Consider the following 18,582-nt stretch of genomic DNA (forward strand, 5'->3'; position numbering starts at 1 on the left):
TTTTCATTTTCTTGATTGCAGCCTTTGCTGAAGAAATCTTTACTTTGATATAGTCTCACTTATTTATTTTTGCCTTTTGGCCTGTGCTTTTGTTGTCACATACAAAACATCCAATCCTGGGCTTTTCTTTGTTGGAAAATTATTAATTATTATTCTGATTTCCTATTTGTTCAGATGTTCTATTTCTTCATCATTTAGTCTTGGTACATTGTATGCTTCTAAGAATTTATCCATTTCTTTCAAATATTCAACTTGAATAATTATTCATAGTATTCGCTTATAATACTTTTATTTCTGTGATATCAGTTGTAATTCTCCTGTCATTTATAATTTTTTTTGAATCATCCCCTTTTGTTTCTTGGTTAGTCTACTTAAAAGTTTGTCAACTCTGGGGGCGCCTGGGTGGCTCAGTGGGTTAAAGCCTCTGTCTTTGGCTCAGGTCATGATCTCAGGCTCCTGGGATCGAGCCCCGCATCGGGCTCTCTGCTCAGCAGGGAACCTACTTCCTCCTCCCTCTCTCTCTGCCTGCCTCTCTGCCTACTTGTGATCTCTGTCATATAAAGTAAATAAAATCTTTAAAAAAAAAGTTTTTCAATTCTGTTTACCTTCTAAAAATTAAAACAATTTCCTTAAATTTTCCTGTTGTCTTTCTTGTTTCATTTATTTCTGCTCTAAAAATCTTTATTTCCTTACTTCTCCTAACTTTGGGCTTAGTTTCTTCTTCTTTTTCTAGTTCCTTGAAGCATAACATTAGGTTGTTTATTTAAAATTTTTCTTTTTTCTTAATGCAGGCTTTATTACTATATACTTCCCTCTTCGAACTGGTTTTGCTGCATTTCATAAGTTTGCTATGTAGTGTTTCCACTTTCCTTTGTCTTAGATATTTTTTGACTGCCCTGTCAATCTCTTCTTTATTCACTTGTTTTTCAGGAATCTATTTTTCATTTTCTAAATATTTGTGAATTTTCCAAAGTTCCTCCTGTTTTGATTTCTAATTTCCTACCACTGTGGTCAGAAAAAATGTCTGATATTATGTCAGTCTTCTTAAATATGTTGAGACTGTTTTGTAGGCCAACATATGATCTATCCCAGAGAATAGTCCAAATACACTTGGGGAAAATGTGCATTCTATGATTGCTGAATGAAATATTCTGTATATATCTGTTAGGTCCATTTGGTCTGTAGAGTTATTCAAGCACATTGTATTCTTTTCGATTTTCTGTGTTGAAAATTAGAAAGTTGGAGAAACAAAAGAAAAAAGAATAAAAACTAGTGAAGAAAGCATATGGAACCTATATGACACCAATGACAAAAAAAGAATGTATGCATTATGTATGTCCCAGAAGGAGAAGAGAAAGAGAAAGAGAGGGGAATAAAGATTATTTTAAAAATAATGGCTGAAAATTTGCCAAATACTGGGAAGGACATCTACATTTAGATTCTGAAATTCTTGAAAGTGGGGCATCAAAGTCTCATACTATTGTATTGTATTTCTCCTTCCTGTTTATATTTTCTGTATATATTTTCTTTATATATTTAGATCCTCCAATGTTAGGTGCATATCATATATACTTAGAACTGTTATATCCTCTTGATGAATTGAGCCCATTATCATCATATGGTGATCATTTTTTTTTGTGTGTGTGTGTGACACTTATGATTGAAAATATATTTTTTCTGATATAAATATGGCCACACTGTTCTCTGTTGCCCTTTTCATGCAATATTTTTTTTTAAAGATTTATTTATTTATTTGACAGACAGAGATCACAAGTAGGCAGAGAGGCAGGCAGAGAGAGAGAGAGGGAAGCAGGCTCCCTGCTGAGCAGAGAGCCCGATGTGGGACTCGATCCCAGGACCCTGAGACCATGACCTGAGCTGAAGGCAGCGGCTTAACCCACTGAGCCACCCAGGCGCCCCATGCAAAATTTTTATCCTTAACTTTAAGCCTGTGTCCTTAAACATACCATGAGTATTTTGTAGGCCATATATTGTTGGATACTGGTTGTTGATGTTGTTTTTTAAACCAACAAGCAGTCTGTGTCATTTGAATAGATAAATCTAGATTTAATGTAATTATTTAACAGTAGTTAAAAACCTACTGTTTCATTGTTAATTGTTTTCTTTATAAAAGAAAACAATAAAGTGCTTTATAGCATCTTTGATCCTTTCTTCCCTCCTCCTCTCTTCTTTTGTTCTTTGTTGATTTTTTGTAGTGGTATATTTTGATGTTTTTTTCTCTTTATCTTTTGTGTATCTACTAGAGATTTTTTTTTTTTAATCATTGGCATACTTTTACTTCTCTTCCCTCCATATTTCATGCTGTTGATATCACATTTTGCTTGTCTTTATATTGTGTATCCAGTATCAAATTATTATAGCTATAGTTATTTTTAATAATTTTTGTCTTTTAAATTTTATATTAGAGTTAAAATACATTTATACACTATCTTCACAGTATTAAAGCATTTTGAATTTGACTATTTACCTTTACTAATGACTATTATGGTACAAATGTTTCATGCTGTTACTCAGCATCCTCCCTTTCAACTTGTTTATAAGGCAGGTATAGTTTTGTTGAACTCCTTCAGCTTTTATTTAAGAACGTCTTTAATTCTCTTTCATTTCTGAAACATAGCTGTGGTGGATATAGCACCCTTAGCAGGGCTTTCTTTGTTTTGTATATTTATTTGTTTGTTTTGTTTTGTACTTTGAGTACATTATCCCACTCTCTTTTGGCCTGTGAGACTTCTACTGAGAAGTTTATTAATAGTTTTATAATATGCCTTCTTATATGATGAGTTGCTTTTCTCTTGTTTTCTAAGTTCTCTTTCTGTCTTTGACTTTTGATGGTTGGTTTATAATGTATCTCTGGATACTCTTTGGACTAGTCTCTCGTGGGGTCTTTTGAGCTTTCAGAATCTAAATGTAGATGTCCTTCCCAGTATTTGGCAAATTTTCAGCCATTATTTTTAAAATAATCTTTATTCCCCTCTCTTTCTCTTCTCCTTCTGGAACATACATAATGCATACATTCATTTTTTGTCATTGGTGTCATATAGGTTCCGTATGCTTTCTTCACTAGTTTTTATTCTTTTTTCTTTTGTTTCTCCAACTTTCCAATTTCAAGTGACTTATTTTTAAGATTGCTGACTTTTTTCTTCTTAATGATCCAGTCTGCTGTTGAAGCTTTCCATTGACTTTTTCATTTCTATAATGTATTTTTTAGCTCCAGTATTTCTGTTTCACTTTTTTAATGGTTTTTATTTCTTTGTTAAACTTATGTTTTTCATGCTTTGCTTTCTTGATTCCATTTAGTCATCTATTTGTGTACCCTTGCATCCTTTTGAACTTCTTTAAAATGATTACTTTGAATTCTTTGTCAAGAAAATCTTACATCTCTATTTCTTTGGGATCAGTTGCTAGAGCTTTATGAGTTCTCTTCAGATGATATTATGTTTGCCTGAATCTTTTTGATCTATGTACTACTGCATTGGTGTCTGTGCATTTCAAGGAGCAGACATCTTTTCCAGGTATTACAGATTGATTTTGTTGGGTAAAAGCCTCCTGTTGTATCCCTTGGGCTGGCATGATTGCTTCCAGGATTACAGTTGAGTGAGACTAGGACCAGGTTATGTGGCTATCATCTGGTCTATAGTAGGATCTGCAGTTTACTGGTCTGTGAATAGGGATTTGGGTAAATGTGGATTCTGCATAGTACCTGGGAACTGAGACAGGACTGTCTCTGTGACCTTGGTCAAGTGGACTGGCACTGTAACAAGGGTCTACCAGAGCATCTGAGTCAGATGGCTGGCTTGTTTCTAGGTATCTCTTATTGGGTCCTTGGCTTCTGTTGAGTCATTGAGCAAGGTGCCTCTGGGTGCATGGACCAACATGTTTCCTGGAAATTCTGTGGGCAGGAAGATTGTCTAGAACTGCACTTGGGAAGGAAGGAATAGAATGAAGTTTCACAGCCACTTCAGGATCTGTGTTTGGACCAAGATCTGCAGGTCTGCCTCCAGGGATATGGATAGATGTGTCTTCCACTAGGTTACTAGGCAGATGTTGTTGTTGGTGGTAGCAAAGCCAAATGGGGCTGTTCCCAAGCAACAGGAGATATGGATGTTTATGGGTCTAGCCAGGACTATGGTCAATAAGCTCATCATCTAGGCATCGGCCTGCTTTCTCAAAACAAATCTTTGGTCTTTGACAGCACCAAAGTTTTGCAAGATCCTCCATGGATTTTAAAGTTCTGACAAAGGTACTTTTTTCATGGCTTGCTACCAAAGTATTGTTGCTGTGGGGAGATATTACTGGGACACCTCCCATTTCACCATCTTCCTGATGCAATTCCCTGAAAATTCTTTCTGGCCACCAATTCAAAAATTACTTTAACATTTTAAATAGGGAAATTTTAATCCATTTATATTTATTATGATAAGATATGTTTAATTTTACTCTTTTCATCTTTTTATATGATTTTAAATGTTAGACATTTTAGCTTATCCTTGTTAACTTTATTATTTTTCTCCAATTATTTGAAAGCTATATGTTTTGTTTTCTAAACATTGATTCAGCCTACATTAGAATATTTAAATCTAAATTATTTTATCATTTTTAAGATCAAATAAACATTAGCTTCTTCTTATGTAGGATAAGACATTTGTCACATTTTTTATTTTTCTTCTTCTTAATTCATATGTTTGTTTTAGAAAATTGAAATTTATAAAGATCATTATTATTCAGTATTCAATGTCTTTAAACTCTTATAATAAACACAATAATAATATAAATTACTAGGATTTACTCAAAATTAGTATAGATTTTCTTGCTTGCAACTATTTCCTTAATATTCTACCTTCTCATTTAACTTTTTAGTTTAATTCATTTTCCAGTTGATCAGAGTACTTTCTTGACTATTTTTTTCATATTTATTTATCTCTTTTATTAAACTATAATGTATTATTTGTTTTAAGGGTACAGGTCTGTGATTCATCAGTCTTACACAATTCACAGCACCACTATAGTATATATCCTCCCCAATGTCCATCACCTAGCCACCCCATCCTTTCCACTCCCCTCCCCTCCAGCAACCCTCAGTTTGTTTCCCGAGATTAAGAGTCTCTTAAGGGTTGTCTCCCTTTCTGGTTTCATCTTGTTTCATTTTCCCCTCCCTTCCCCTATGATCCTCTGTCTTGTTTCTCAAGTTCTTCCTACCAGTGAGATCACATGATAATTATCTTTCTCTGATAGACTTGTTTCGCTTAGCATAGTACCGTCTAGTTCCATCCACATCATTGCAAATAAATGCTGTCTAATTTACTGTAGTTTTTTTACGTTATAAAGTGTGTGAGTATGTCATTTTATTGCTCTACCAACTGAATAATAATTTGGCTGTATGTACAGTTTTGTGTCCCAATACTTCCATTCTCCAATGGTCCATAGATTTTGCTGCATTATCTTATGGCATTTCTTTTTGAAGATAAATAAAATGATAACCTGATAACTTTGTTGTCATTGTTGTTGTTGAAAACTGATACTTGCCTTCTTTGGTGCTTATAGAACATTTTCTTTATTGTTAACTTCATGCTGTGAAGGTTAGTCTTATGCTCATCTTTCTGTGAATTTTTCTTACTAAGTTGAGTTTTTATTTTATACATTCTTCAGTTCAGGGTTGTTTTTTTTTTTTAAGATTTTTATTTATTCATTTGACAGAGATCACAAGTAGGCAGAGAGGCAGGCAGAGAGAGAGGAGGAAGCAGGCTCCCCGTTGAGTAGGCGCCCCAGGGATATTTTTTTTTATTATACCTTTTATTATACTTTTACCTATATTATGTTTTCCTTATCTGGGATTTCTATTAAAACTGTATCAGATTAGGCGCCTGGGTGGCTCAGTCAGTTAAGTGACTGCCTTCAGCTCAGGTCATGATCCCAGGGTCCCAGAATTGAGTCCTGCATCAGGCTCCCAGCTCTGCAGGGAGTCTGCTTCTTCCTCTGACCTTCTACCCTCTCATGTTCTCCCTTACTTGCTCTTTCTCGCAAATAATAAATAAATAAATAAATAAATAAATCCTTAAAAATTTGTATCAAATTTATTAGGACTATTTTTCCTGTTTTTATTCATTTTCTTCTTTAGAATTCATTCTAAAGAATTCATTCTCATGTGTTAAGAAGTTTAGCTTCTAATTTACTATATTTTGTGGCTTACTACACTTCATGGTTTACTGCTCAAATTATATGTAAATCAGTAATTATGATTTATTTTGTAATTTGAAGGAAGTGCTTGTGATTTTCAAATAATACCATTTTTATAGATTTAATATCCTTTTAAATCTGATTAAAATATAAATTAAACATCTTTCCTAAATGATTTCTCTCTTTTTTGATGAATGTCTGTTTCATAGGGTACTATTGTCTATAAGTCCTTAGATTAATCTTCATTGTTCACACTGTTAAATTCTTTTGTTGCTATTTGTTCTCTTTGATTATTCTTAGAGAATAGATTTTCATATATACATGATCAAATGAACACTGGAATTATGCTGTTTAAGCCCATGTAAATCTCTTTTCATATACTCCAGTTTCAACTAAAGGAAACATTGAAATGTTTCTTATTGTGATTTTGCCATTTTTATGTGTTTAATAAAGATAAAACTACAGAGGCATGTTGCAGCAATTCTTTTGTGCCCAAGAGGACTAACTAGTATTCTCCCTTTTTTCCCCCTTCACCTCTATTCTTCTTCCTTTCCAATGTATTATCCTTCCCTTTTCATCTTTTCTCACTGTTTTCCTTTTGACTTATTTTTCCTACTTATGTTGCTAAGGAAAAAGTCATTCAAGGGCAATGGGATATGTTTGCCCTCATTTTCTATGCCAAATCAAAATTTACCTGGAAAGAAAAACAATTATGAGAAACTAGAATGTTTTTATTCATTTTAATTTATTTATATCCAAAAAACAGTATCATTATAACAATGAGATGAAAAGTCTATAAGTACCTCATTGTAAAAATGAGATGAAAAGTCCATACCAAAAGAGGTCTCTTTGTGATACCTCTATAAACTGGCATTTGCTTCCATGAATTCCCTCATTTATGAATTTACCCAATAACTGTCACCATTGTGATTGGTACACTTCTATATTAAGAATACTTTTGGGGGGGCCTGGGTGGCTCAGTGGGTTAAGCCTCTGCCTTTGGCTCAGGTCATGATCCCAGGGTCCTGGGATCGAGCCCCGCATTGGGCTCTCTGCTCAGCAGGGAGCCTGCTTCCCCCTCTCTCTTGCCGCCTGCCTCTCTGCCTGCTTGTGATCTCTGTCTGTCCAATAAATAAATAAAATCTTAAAAAAAAAAGATTACTCTTGAAAGAATAGGCACTCAATGTGGTGACATATGGTCACAACATGCTAATACGATCAAGATGCAGAAAAACTGCTTCCCTACAAATTCCTTTGTTCAACCCCTACCACTCATTATGGGGTTCTATGAAGGGTAAGTCATATTTCTGCTTGTATTTTTGGATGGTTTTTCTTACCTGGTGTGAACAGAAAATTGTTTTGTATTTTCTTTAACCTGATGTGTCATACACTCTTTCACTGAAAGTCCTTGAACTTTCTAGGATGTGGTTGTACACATACCTAAAATTTCACAAATATAGATTCTTCATCATTTTAATATTTAACTATTTTAATGGGAAACTGATAGTTAAGTGTATGGATTTAAAATATAGATATCCATTAAATAAGTAAATTCTAATTCCCTTTTTTCATTCTGAATTTTGTTTTTCAATTCATTTCTCGATCACGTTATATGAATGAAACTGTAACATTTGTGGGAGATGGTATGGGAGGAGAGGACCTATATCACAGACAGAAACTATTCTATTTCACAATAGCTGATTTTTGAAAAGTATTATGTTTTCCATATATTCTTGTGTTAATAAACCCTGATGAGTTGGCTGTTATTTTTAGTACGTGTCCTAAAGTTTTCATCTTGGAATGATAAACTTTTCTGATCTGGCCTTATTTTAGAAAACTTCATTTTCTGACATTTTACTCAAAGCTCCAATCACACTGAAATGATCAGTTTCCTGACTATGCCATACATTTTGTACCTTTGCATGTTATATAGGTATTTCTTTCTAAAAAGTCTTTTGTTATTTTTTCTGTCTTGAAAAATGTTTGTCATGTCAAAGCTGAAATGTCATTAATTTAATGGTGTCATAAGATGCCATTCATGTTCTCCAACTAAAGGCAATCACTTCTTCCTTTGGACTCAAAAGTTCATTGGTCACCAATGAACTATGAAAGCACTTGTGTTGGATCATAATATATGTAATTTAATTTATGAAATTCTCAGGTACACTCATATTTACATCATTTGTTTCCCTTATGGCCACTGGCATCATAGTATGTGCCCCCCAAATATGGCTGAATGAATAAAATAATTGAAGAACATATGGCTATTTCATAGTCAAATTAATTTTAAAAATTATGTCTATAATATCACTGTAAAATATAATTAAAAACACTTAAAACATTCACATATCATTTTGTATAACAGAGGTTAAACAAAATGAATATTCATTATAGTGTTATTACTACTTTGCTCAATTAAAAAAAAAAGTTGCCCATTTGTTTCTGTTTATATAGGCCATATATAGGCCCTCAGGAACCAATTATAGAAAATAATGCTTTAAAGTGGCTGAACCAAGAAGTTTTAGTATAACAGAGGACTTTCATCTTACCAATCCATCTCCACATTTTGTTCCAGGAGCAACCAGGCCCAAATCTTTAGAATTTTGGTATAAAATAAAAGTTTTGCACTCAGTGGTGACATTCAGCTTTGAAGTCTTCTTAAGGTGGTTAATCTTTTCTTTACCAGGCAGAGATAAATGCTGCCCTCTGCTGCAGTGTATCTTTCCACACTTGATATTTCTGAAGGAAAAGGAGAATATTCTCAGGTTTGGGACCAGGAAATAGAACTTTATAGAGATGAGACTGTCAGTGAAGTGGCCTGGTCACTTTTCTCTAGACCCGGGTTTATCAATGGGCTGCAGAAGCACCAAGTGAGGCAGGGTGAAAGGTTAGACAAAGTCCTGACTCTGGGACATGTAAAAGGATTATATTTCTTTATAGTTTTGTGATTCCCACAAGTCAATATTAGCTCAAATTTACAGGAGAATATTTCTTATTAGTAATTTCAATCCATCTAACTTTCATCAAGATGTTAAGATTTCTTTCTTATTCCTTCTTGCACAGAGAACATCAGTTAGTTCTCACAAAAAAACAGTGAGTTTGATATTATTATAATACCCATTTTACAGATTGGGCAACAACTGGAAGTAAGAGGAAGTTAACTGACTGCCCAGTTTCACCTAGAGTATTTAGGAACAAAATTGAACTTGACCAAGTTTTCTGTTTGTTGTTTTTAGTCCAAATCCTGTTTGTGGCACAGGAAAAAAAAAAAAAAAAAAAAAAAAAAGCTTTCTGAGTATAACAAATCTGGAAGAATGACACAGCTAATACTTTCTAAAATCAGATCTAATTTCCACTTCTCCCTTCCAATTTCAACTTCTACTTTTCTTTCTTTTTATGGCATCACTTATTTCCTTCTCTCTGTTCCTTTCTTTCTTTCCACTCTATTTTCCTCCTCCTGTCGCTCTTTCCTATTTTTGGTAGCTTCTCTTCCTCCCTTTCTTTCCTAAGAATTTTAACTCCTCCCCATTTTTCTTCCTTATATCTCACGGCCTTCAACTCATAAATGTGCCGGTTACACAATCAGGAATGTGTGCTTGCTTCCTTACTCCCCCTTCTCCTAACCTCCTCAGTAAAAAGAGGTTAGCAGCTGTCAGAACAAGAGAGTTCTGATTTTGCAAAAACACTCTTAGAAGGCACTTACTTTTCTTTACATGGTACTTACTTCTCTTCACAGGGAATTAATCTGTTTTCCTTGTTTTTGCAGTATCCAAATCTATTTCCTTTTTTATTCATCTCATAGCAGAGATCAGAACTGTCTTTCACCTCTAGGATCCAAAATGGAATGATTGAAGTAAAATAATAAAAACTTGAATGTTATAAATCATAACATTTCTTATTTTTCTAATTGAAATTTTATTTTCATGTGGTGGTAAGGCAGAATGAGATAAGTAAATCACTTTAAACTTATCCTATTGTATCAGAAATATATTTTACAGAAGCATATGGATATAAAAATGGAATAAACATACTTTAACCCACATATTGAGCTAGTTAATTAATATTAGAGGTGATAGCAACTAATATTAAAGGTAATATCTGGAGTGATTGTAGGTAAAATATGGGAAGAATGTCACAAATGACATTATCTTCAATCTTGCCCCCAAATTGTTACAGGATAATAACAGAAATTATAGCTATTATGTTTATCAGCCATTCACTGTAATTGTCTCTCACCATTATCAAAAAATTGAGAGCACTGATCATCCCGGGTGGGACATTTCCCCATGAAGCAGTAGCCTTTTGCATTCTTGCAAGGAAATCCATTTACTTGGAATTTGTCATTAGGACATGCAGAAGAGCAGCCAGTACATACTTCAGGAAAATCACATTCATCTTTTGCCGGTCTGCATATGGACCCTGATTTTTTCATCTGTTGAAGAAAAGTAAAAAGACTGATAAATCTTGAGCATATTTAGGTAGGTTAAGTTTCAGTAAGTAGGAGGAATTTTGACCCATTTAATTTATCTTAAAAAAAAAAAGGATTTAAGGTTGGATCATGAGTTTCTAATCCATTCCACTGAGAATTATAATCATTTGTAAATGTGTTGACTTTTATGTAATTTTAGGAATGACACGACAGTGTTTTTGAAAATCTGTATTAGAACAGCATTGGGCAGAGCAGAAAGGACATAAAATGGAGAAATGAGCAAGAGTTCTGTTTATCTTGGAGATGGTACATACCATCTCCAGCACACTCATATAACTGGGAATCCCTCTCTATTTATAACGAGGAATCTCCACTCCCAAGAAATCACATCTCTCCGAATGAACTGGAAAAATACCCTGACTCATTGCTGGAGGAAAGTGCATGGAAATGCTTTCTTATTCAGCCACTCGATATGCATTTAACTGTAACGAGTCCTAGAAAGATTTGAAAATGAATAAGATATACTTCCTTTCCTTTGTGAGTTGAAAGAAAGATCTGTTCAGATCTTTGGACGGAGTCATTTGGATTTCCGATCGCCTTTCCTAGGAATATATCTCCAGTACTAGTCACTCTCACTCTCCAATGCCAGTAAAATCTTTCCCCTTCTAGTTTACTATTGTTGGAATGCCACACATGAGCTGAGGTTAAATAGGTTGGCAGTGATTTACAAAGCAACAAGAATAATGTTTATCATATAACTCTACTCCTAAAAGACCAAGTGATACCTGCTTCTCTACTTCCCAGTCAGAAGTCAGAACAACTCAGAAGTGGATTTACTAGGGACAAGGAAGCCTAACCCTAACCTGGGATTAGTAGTGTAGCGTCATTCGGTGGACAGCCAATTCTGTCCCCCTGTGTATACTTAATAAACTGAAAATGGAGAACCCAGTCCTGGCACAGGTCCTTACCTGACAAGCTTCACAGCATTCTCCTTCTGCACAGCTAAATCCTGGCTTCAACATGCATTTGTTTGCATCACAGCAAGGATTGGTGCACTCCTGGCAATAATCAAAAATTAAAGATCAGAAACTGTTTGTAGTGAAGGTCTTGTTTAATAAGTTATGGTTCTGTATAATTTATAATTTATAATTTGTCTTTCAGCATTAAATCCAAATCCTAGGTTATGACATGTATATGAAGACTACTGCTTGTAAGTGGTCTTTGGGACATTTATTTATTTATTTATTTATTAAATATTTATTTATTTATTTGAGAAAGAGAGAGAGAAAGCACGTGTGCCTGTGAGCAGGGAGAGGGGCCGAGGGAGAGGGAGACAATTTCAAGCATACTTGTTGCTGAGTATGGAACCCAATGTGGGACTCTGTCCCAGGACCCTGAGATCATGATCTGAGTCGAAATCAAGAGTTGGAGGCTTAACTGACTGAGGTACCCAGATACCCTTATTTTGTTTTCTTCCCAGTTGGTTGTTCAGTACACCACACTAATGAATTTTCATCAGCAGCATACAAAGTCCGACATTTCTGACCTTCCATTTTTCTTGATAACTTCCATTCTTTGGAAGGGCCCTGCTACTTCTCTATAGTAAAGGTTTAATAGAGATAATAGAACTTCTGAAGACCTAATTTTACATTTTCCTCAAGAATCTGAGTATTTCAGGTTGAACTTTGTTGTTGTTTTTAATACATCATTAAATAGTAAGAGCAGGATAATTTAGCATAATAGGCCTTATATGCTTAAACAAAACTAAAATTGCAAAGGAAACTGTCTGCAAATTATAACATAAGGTACCTCGTGCATTAGAATGAAACTGTAGAAACATTCTCTAAAGAATGTGCATAAGCTAAATACTCAATTTCCAAAGTTAAGAGCCTCTTTGCATTCAATATGAGACATTTGAAAACGAGGTGTTGCAACCTCATTACATGTCACTGTTCCCACTTCAATCATGTAATCTCTGATTCACTTACTATTAAAGATTTGTTTTGAATTTTGTAGTGTCTACAGTGTATGTGTAGTGTCTACACATACTACATATGTGGTTTTCTGACCAGCAGTATCAACATATCCTTTCAGGTTGCTGGTAATAAAGGATCTCAGCCTCACTTCAGGCCTACAGAATCAGAATTCATATTTTAACATCCTCTGGTGATGTATATACACATGAAAATTTGAGAAGTGATTGTCTAAGACTCATACCTGTAGGATAAGCTCTTAACAGAAATAGCTTCGATGTTGGAGAAAAGCAGATTAAGAATTACTCTAAAATTTTTCTTAAAGGCATATTCTAAATGTTCCAGAGACCATAGCTCCAATAAATATGTAGAAGGTTAGAATGGTTCATGCTCAATTAAGACAAGAGTTTTCTAGTAACATGAACTGTCCAGCTGGAGATATAGACCAACCTCATAAGGCACTGAGTAAGCTCGATTAACTGTGGAGAACAAATTCCTACTGTGCATGAGATCAGACTTAAAGACACCTAAGGGTCTTTCTTACAAGAAGGGCTGATTACTATATAAATCAGGCAAATGCGATACAGTGGGTCTCCAGCAAGATCATTATACACAATTCATGACTTGGTAAGATGTCTTGCACTGAGGCTACACCAATGACCTGCTTTGAAATGAGACAAAAAACACATTATTTAAAACTTTACAAGGAATATCTTGGTTGATGAATGGTCACCGCCCTGCCTAGGCTCTAGCTGAGCAGAAACTTTGTAGTTTAAAGACATTATTTGCAAATACCTGAACAGGGCCACAATCGCACTCTTCTCCTTCATCCAACTTCTTGTTTCCACAATGTGGGTGATTATTTGATTTATCAGAAAATGGAATGTTGAACATGCATGTTGGATTATAATCCTTCAGGTGTCGAAGGTACTGAATCCTGTTGCATTTACTGAATTTTAGTGCAGGAATGCTAGAGTTTAAATGAATTAAAAATAAAGATTAATTATATCAGGGCAGAGTGGTGGAACAGCTATGAAACTTTAATGAAGGATTCAGAAAGAATAAATATAAATGGTGAACTCTAAAAGTCCATTTACTTCTCCTAGTTTTCTTTACTGCTATAGGAGAGTAGCAAGTGGGCTTTTATTATAGAAAATGTTTTATTGAAACAGCCAACACACAATTCACTAGTATCCTAGTGAACATACTACAACTATATATCGTCCAGGAAGTCCTTCCTGAAGCCCACAGTTTAGACTGAATGTATTTGCTGCTCCTAGATCACTTTCTGTTTGTTCCTCTTGACATAATCTATATATTTGTTTATCATTTATGCAAGATTACAAGCTTCTCAATGCAGGGACTGCATTTTTTTTTAATAAGCACTAATTAACACAGGGCCTGGCACAAAGTCATTCTCTATAAACATTGTTGAAACAAATGATTTATTTAGTAATACCGTACACATCCGAAAAATGTACTATCCTTCTGAAAAGTGCAAATACTTAAAAAGACTGAAATTTACCTTCCTTCTGTCTTTCTTTTGTTTTGACTCCCTTGCCGTTATTGGTACCTAATGGACACAGATGGACTTTTAGAGGCTTAAAAACATTACTTTGGAATGATGGGCCCTGAAAAATAATACTAATTGTATAGCTGATTATATAAAATTAGGTATCAGTCATTAGTTATTACTTTATGGCAGGCACTGTATTTGGGTGCTTTCACTATTTTACCTCATTTAATCAATATATAGAAGTGCTGATCATCATCATAAACACTTTTCTTATATGAAATACATGATGTGCTTTCTGTGAAGGACCTCAAAAAATGTGTAAAGTTTAGGAGCTGGCTGTGGTAATTCACAGTATGATGGGAGGATATAGGACATTCATTCATTCTACAATTATTTATACAGTACCTAGTACGTGTCTGGGACTTTTCTAGACAGTGTGATAAAACAGTGTATAATGCAGAAAAAATCTGACCTCATGAAGTTTATATTTTGTTGGAGGAATAGAATAATAAGCAAGCTAAGTAGGTAATGCACAGACTATATTAGGTAGTGATTAATACTAAGAATGGGGGAAAAAAACAAAGAAGAAAGGATTAGAGACAGGATTGAAAAATTCGATCAAGTGGCTGGGGAAGGCTTGGCTGAGAAAGACATCTGAGTAAAGATTTGGAATAAATTAGAGTTTATAGCAAAGATGATAAAACAAGGCACATAGAGTGTATTCTTCTCCTAGGCACCTTAGTATAATTTACTAATTAATTGTTGTATATTTTTGCAGTATGCTCAGATGGAATTTTAGAGTCACTAGGACCAATACTACCAACTGTTAAGATTTAGCCCCAAAGGGAAACAGCCTATCACGGCTGGTTTTGTAATAGACCTTATGGAATATATTAGAAATTGTTTACATAATATCTATATATCCCTACAATATGGCGTTCTAACTAAGAGTCACACACAAAATATTTAAATGTACTCTCTACATTGTTTGAACCCTACCTTCCACCACGATCCATCACACATCTCTCAAAATTACAGGTACATGGGTAATCATCATGCTTCATCCCAAGGTTATGACCTAGCTGATGTGCAATTCTGCTTGCAACTACATTTAGGTCAGGCAAAAGATCCTGGGGCCAAAAAAAGATGTGTATTACAAATTTCTAGAAGTTAATGCACTTTAGCACATAGTGTTTTGAACTATTTGTTGAGACCTGGTTTCTAGCTTCGGTTAACTAGTACTTGTTTGAGAGGCTGTGGCCTTTGTTACCTCCCTGTCCTGCCCTCAGTTCCTTTAATTATATAATGAGGTTGGAAAAATGACTTTTGAGTGTCTCTAACATTTTGATATTCTTTTTTGTTGCACAGTAATAATCATTGCTGGATTTCTATAAGCTCATTCATACAAATAGCTAAAAATCATAATTAAAAATTATAAACTAATGTCCTAATAAATAAACATTATTGATTTGTCTTTTATATGCCAGATATTCAAAGATGGTAAAAATAAAAAATGTGTGTGGTTCATATTTTCAGACTACAGTCTCACACTGCCCAACTGTATGTAATGTAATCATAAGGAGGAAGTTTCTACTATTAAGAAAACCAGAAGTTCGGTGATTTGAAATCCAAGGCAGAGTTGGTTGTCCCCTCTGTCTGTAGTTATATTTCATGTTTTAGCCACTATAGTAAGTACAAAAAAATTAATTTTCAAAAAGGGGTGGGATACCAGATTACTATAAAGGTAAAATTCCCCTAACTTGGTTATTTCATCTTACTCATTTGAAGTTTAAAAAGTGTTCTGCATGGGTTGTAATGTCATAATTGGAGTGGCAATAGCCTATACTAGATTAGATAGACTCCACTATGCAGAATTTGTGTTAATAAAATACCATGATCAAGGCATAATCATAAAAGGAACAATGTAATGAATAGGTGATTTACAAGCTTTTAATTTCAAGGTCTTAATACGACTTAGATGAGACTACTTGGACAGCATCTACTAGAAGCTTAGTGATTTGGGAAAAATACCAGATAAAATAGATAAGTCAGCAGTTTGAACATCTTACTCTTACTGAAAATGAATCGCAAGGTTGTTTTGATACAATAATGATAATGATAATAATGATAGTGAACATATAGAGTATGCAAAAAACTTTTCTAATCTTTGTAAGTCAATTTGTATATGATTTTTAAAGCTCTGAACAGACTGCTTTACCTTCATTTTTCATCTATAGTTTTTATAAAACTGTTATTTTCCTATTTAATAAAGGAAACAACAATTTCATTGTAGTATATATTGGTGGGGATATATGGTAGAATTCATACATGATCTTTCCTTCTCTCTCTCTCTCTCTCTCTCTCATTCTTTCTTTCCTTCCTTCTTCCTATCTTTCTTTCTTTCTCTTTTTGTAGGCTTCACCTCCAGAGCAGAGCCCAACATGCAACTTGAACTCATGACCCTGAGATCAAGACCTGAACTGAGATAAAGAGTTGGATGCTGAACCAACTGAACCACCCAGGTGACCTTAGTCCCCTTCAATGGGACACACAATTTATAGAAATTAACTTCAAATTTTGTGATTAAGTTACATAACAAATAAAACCCAGCCTACCTTAACAACACTGGAGGAATAATAGGGCAGGCATATACCCTCTGAATAAGAAGTTCCTTGTGCATGTATGTAGAGCCATTTCCCACTATAAACAAGATGCAAATACACTCTTCAGTCTGAGGCAGTGGTTTAATTAACACAAAGATTGGATTGCAATGAATCCTCAAAATGCTAGTGCCTTTGCACATAAAAGTGCCTTTTTTTTCTTAGAGTTCTAGAATTGAAGATGATCTTAGTTGTTATTAAGCTTATGTAGTATATTAGAGGTATTGAAAAAGTCAGTACAATCTAAAGTTGAAATCATAAAAAATGTATTTTCAAAAAAATAATAAAATGTGAGTTCAATTTTACAGGGCTTATCATACACTTAGCTTTGGATAAAACCACTTAAAAGATCAAATAATTAAGTTAAAAAAATGTTTGGAGATAAAAATACAACATAGTAAATAGACACATATAAGGATTAATTAGCTATAGTTAAAGTTTTTTAAAATATTTTAATCAAACATAGAAACTCACAGAAGATTAGATAACAATAATCAAACATTTAAAAGAGTTGTCATATGAATTATTCCTGGATTACCTAAAAAGATAAATGTAGATATGTATATTGAGGGAATCCAGATTTGATATGCTTTCAAGAACATTTAGAGTTAGACCACTTTAAAGAGTGATTATGAGCTGAAAGACCACACTTGGAACATATATAACTAAGAAGATTCAATTATGAGAAAAGTGGTCAGGCTACATGGCCCCTTTCAATTTTTAGCTTTTTTGATCAAAAAGGTATGTTCTATTTCTTTCTTTACTATTGAAATGTCCTACATTTTTAGTCTCAGTAATACTTGGAAGTATTTAGAACTCTGGTCTTCCTAGACTTGGTAGATCTTAGAAAAATACCACTTATGGAGATGAAGCATCAGAGCAGACACAATCTAGATTCTGAACTTGCTCATGGTTACTTAGAAACAAAAATCACAACATGAGAATGCCATATATATTATCACTTCTAGTGCTACATGAACATAGATGAGAAGACATTCAAGGAACTCAATACATAAGTCCCAAATATGATGTGCAATTAGATACTTAGGAGCACTTTTCTCATTTCCTTATTTGCAGACATACTATTGCTGTGAGAAGCTATTGCTCAGAATAAGAGACGTTCATGAAAGTAAAAAGTTTTTTGCTTATAACCATGTGATATTTCTAGACTAATTTATTATTTTAAAACACAGGTCCAAGAAATAGGCAAAGAGGTTAATCTTGTGCACAATGAATGCTATGGTGATAGGTACACGTATCTCCCTGGAGATAAGTGCTGTGGACCATCTCAGTGATAAAAATCAGAAGTGATATTACTTTAGAGGTGTGATTCACTCTCATCAATCTGTCAGAGAGCTGAACTTGACTTCCAGCTGTAGGCTTTGGAAGGTTCACAGTTCTGAGTTCAAATTGGAAGTTAACATTTAGATAATGTTAAGACACACATTTGTAGGCCGTGTTTGCAGACCATAGGAGAAACACCACTATTACAGGAAGATGAAGTAGATAAGGTGGGTAACATTGTTATATAGTAGCCATAAGGGCACCAGAAGAAATGCTCAAAACTCCATTACTCCAAAGTTGTACAAATAGGATAACAGGACAATGGTTAACACAAAGTTAAGGTCAGTTCAGCTGCACAATTATTTATCATTTCCTAATAGGCTGAGTAGTGTGGTAGCTATTTTGAATTAGAAAAATGATCAAAATGGGCCCCCCTTTCTTAGGAATGACCTAATATTATAGATAACTTTACTAGGAATATTAAATCTGTGGCAGTTTAGTTATCCACCCTCATGAATAGTAGAG

The 18,582-nt window shown here is 34.2% G+C and overlaps 1 protein-coding gene across 1 annotated transcript in view; it reads right to left on the reverse strand.

Moving 5' to 3' along the window:
• The window catches only part of ADAM7 (ADAM metallopeptidase domain 7), a gene marked incomplete at both ends in the record, with an annotated part of 74,938 nt that overhangs the window by 11,815 nt on the left and 44,541 nt on the right, over window positions 1-18,582 (reverse strand). The window contains 7 exons of the mRNA XM_082727444.1: window positions 8,745-8,934; window positions 9,920-10,022; window positions 10,432-10,627; window positions 11,593-11,682; window positions 13,393-13,567; window positions 15,113-15,243; window positions 16,729-16,813. Coding sequence (XP_082583570.1) covers window positions 8,745-8,934; window positions 9,920-10,022; window positions 10,432-10,627; window positions 11,593-11,682; window positions 13,393-13,567; window positions 15,113-15,243; window positions 16,729-16,813 — 970 coding nt within the window. The remainder of the gene's footprint in view (window positions 1-8,744; window positions 8,935-9,919; window positions 10,023-10,431; window positions 10,628-11,592; window positions 11,683-13,392; window positions 13,568-15,112; window positions 15,244-16,728; window positions 16,814-18,582) is intronic.

This window comes from Mustela nivalis (assembly GCF_964662115.1).
Source record: "Mustela nivalis genome assembly, chromosome: 4".
Lineage (NCBI taxonomy): Eukaryota > Metazoa > Chordata > Mammalia > Carnivora > Mustelidae > Mustela > Mustela nivalis.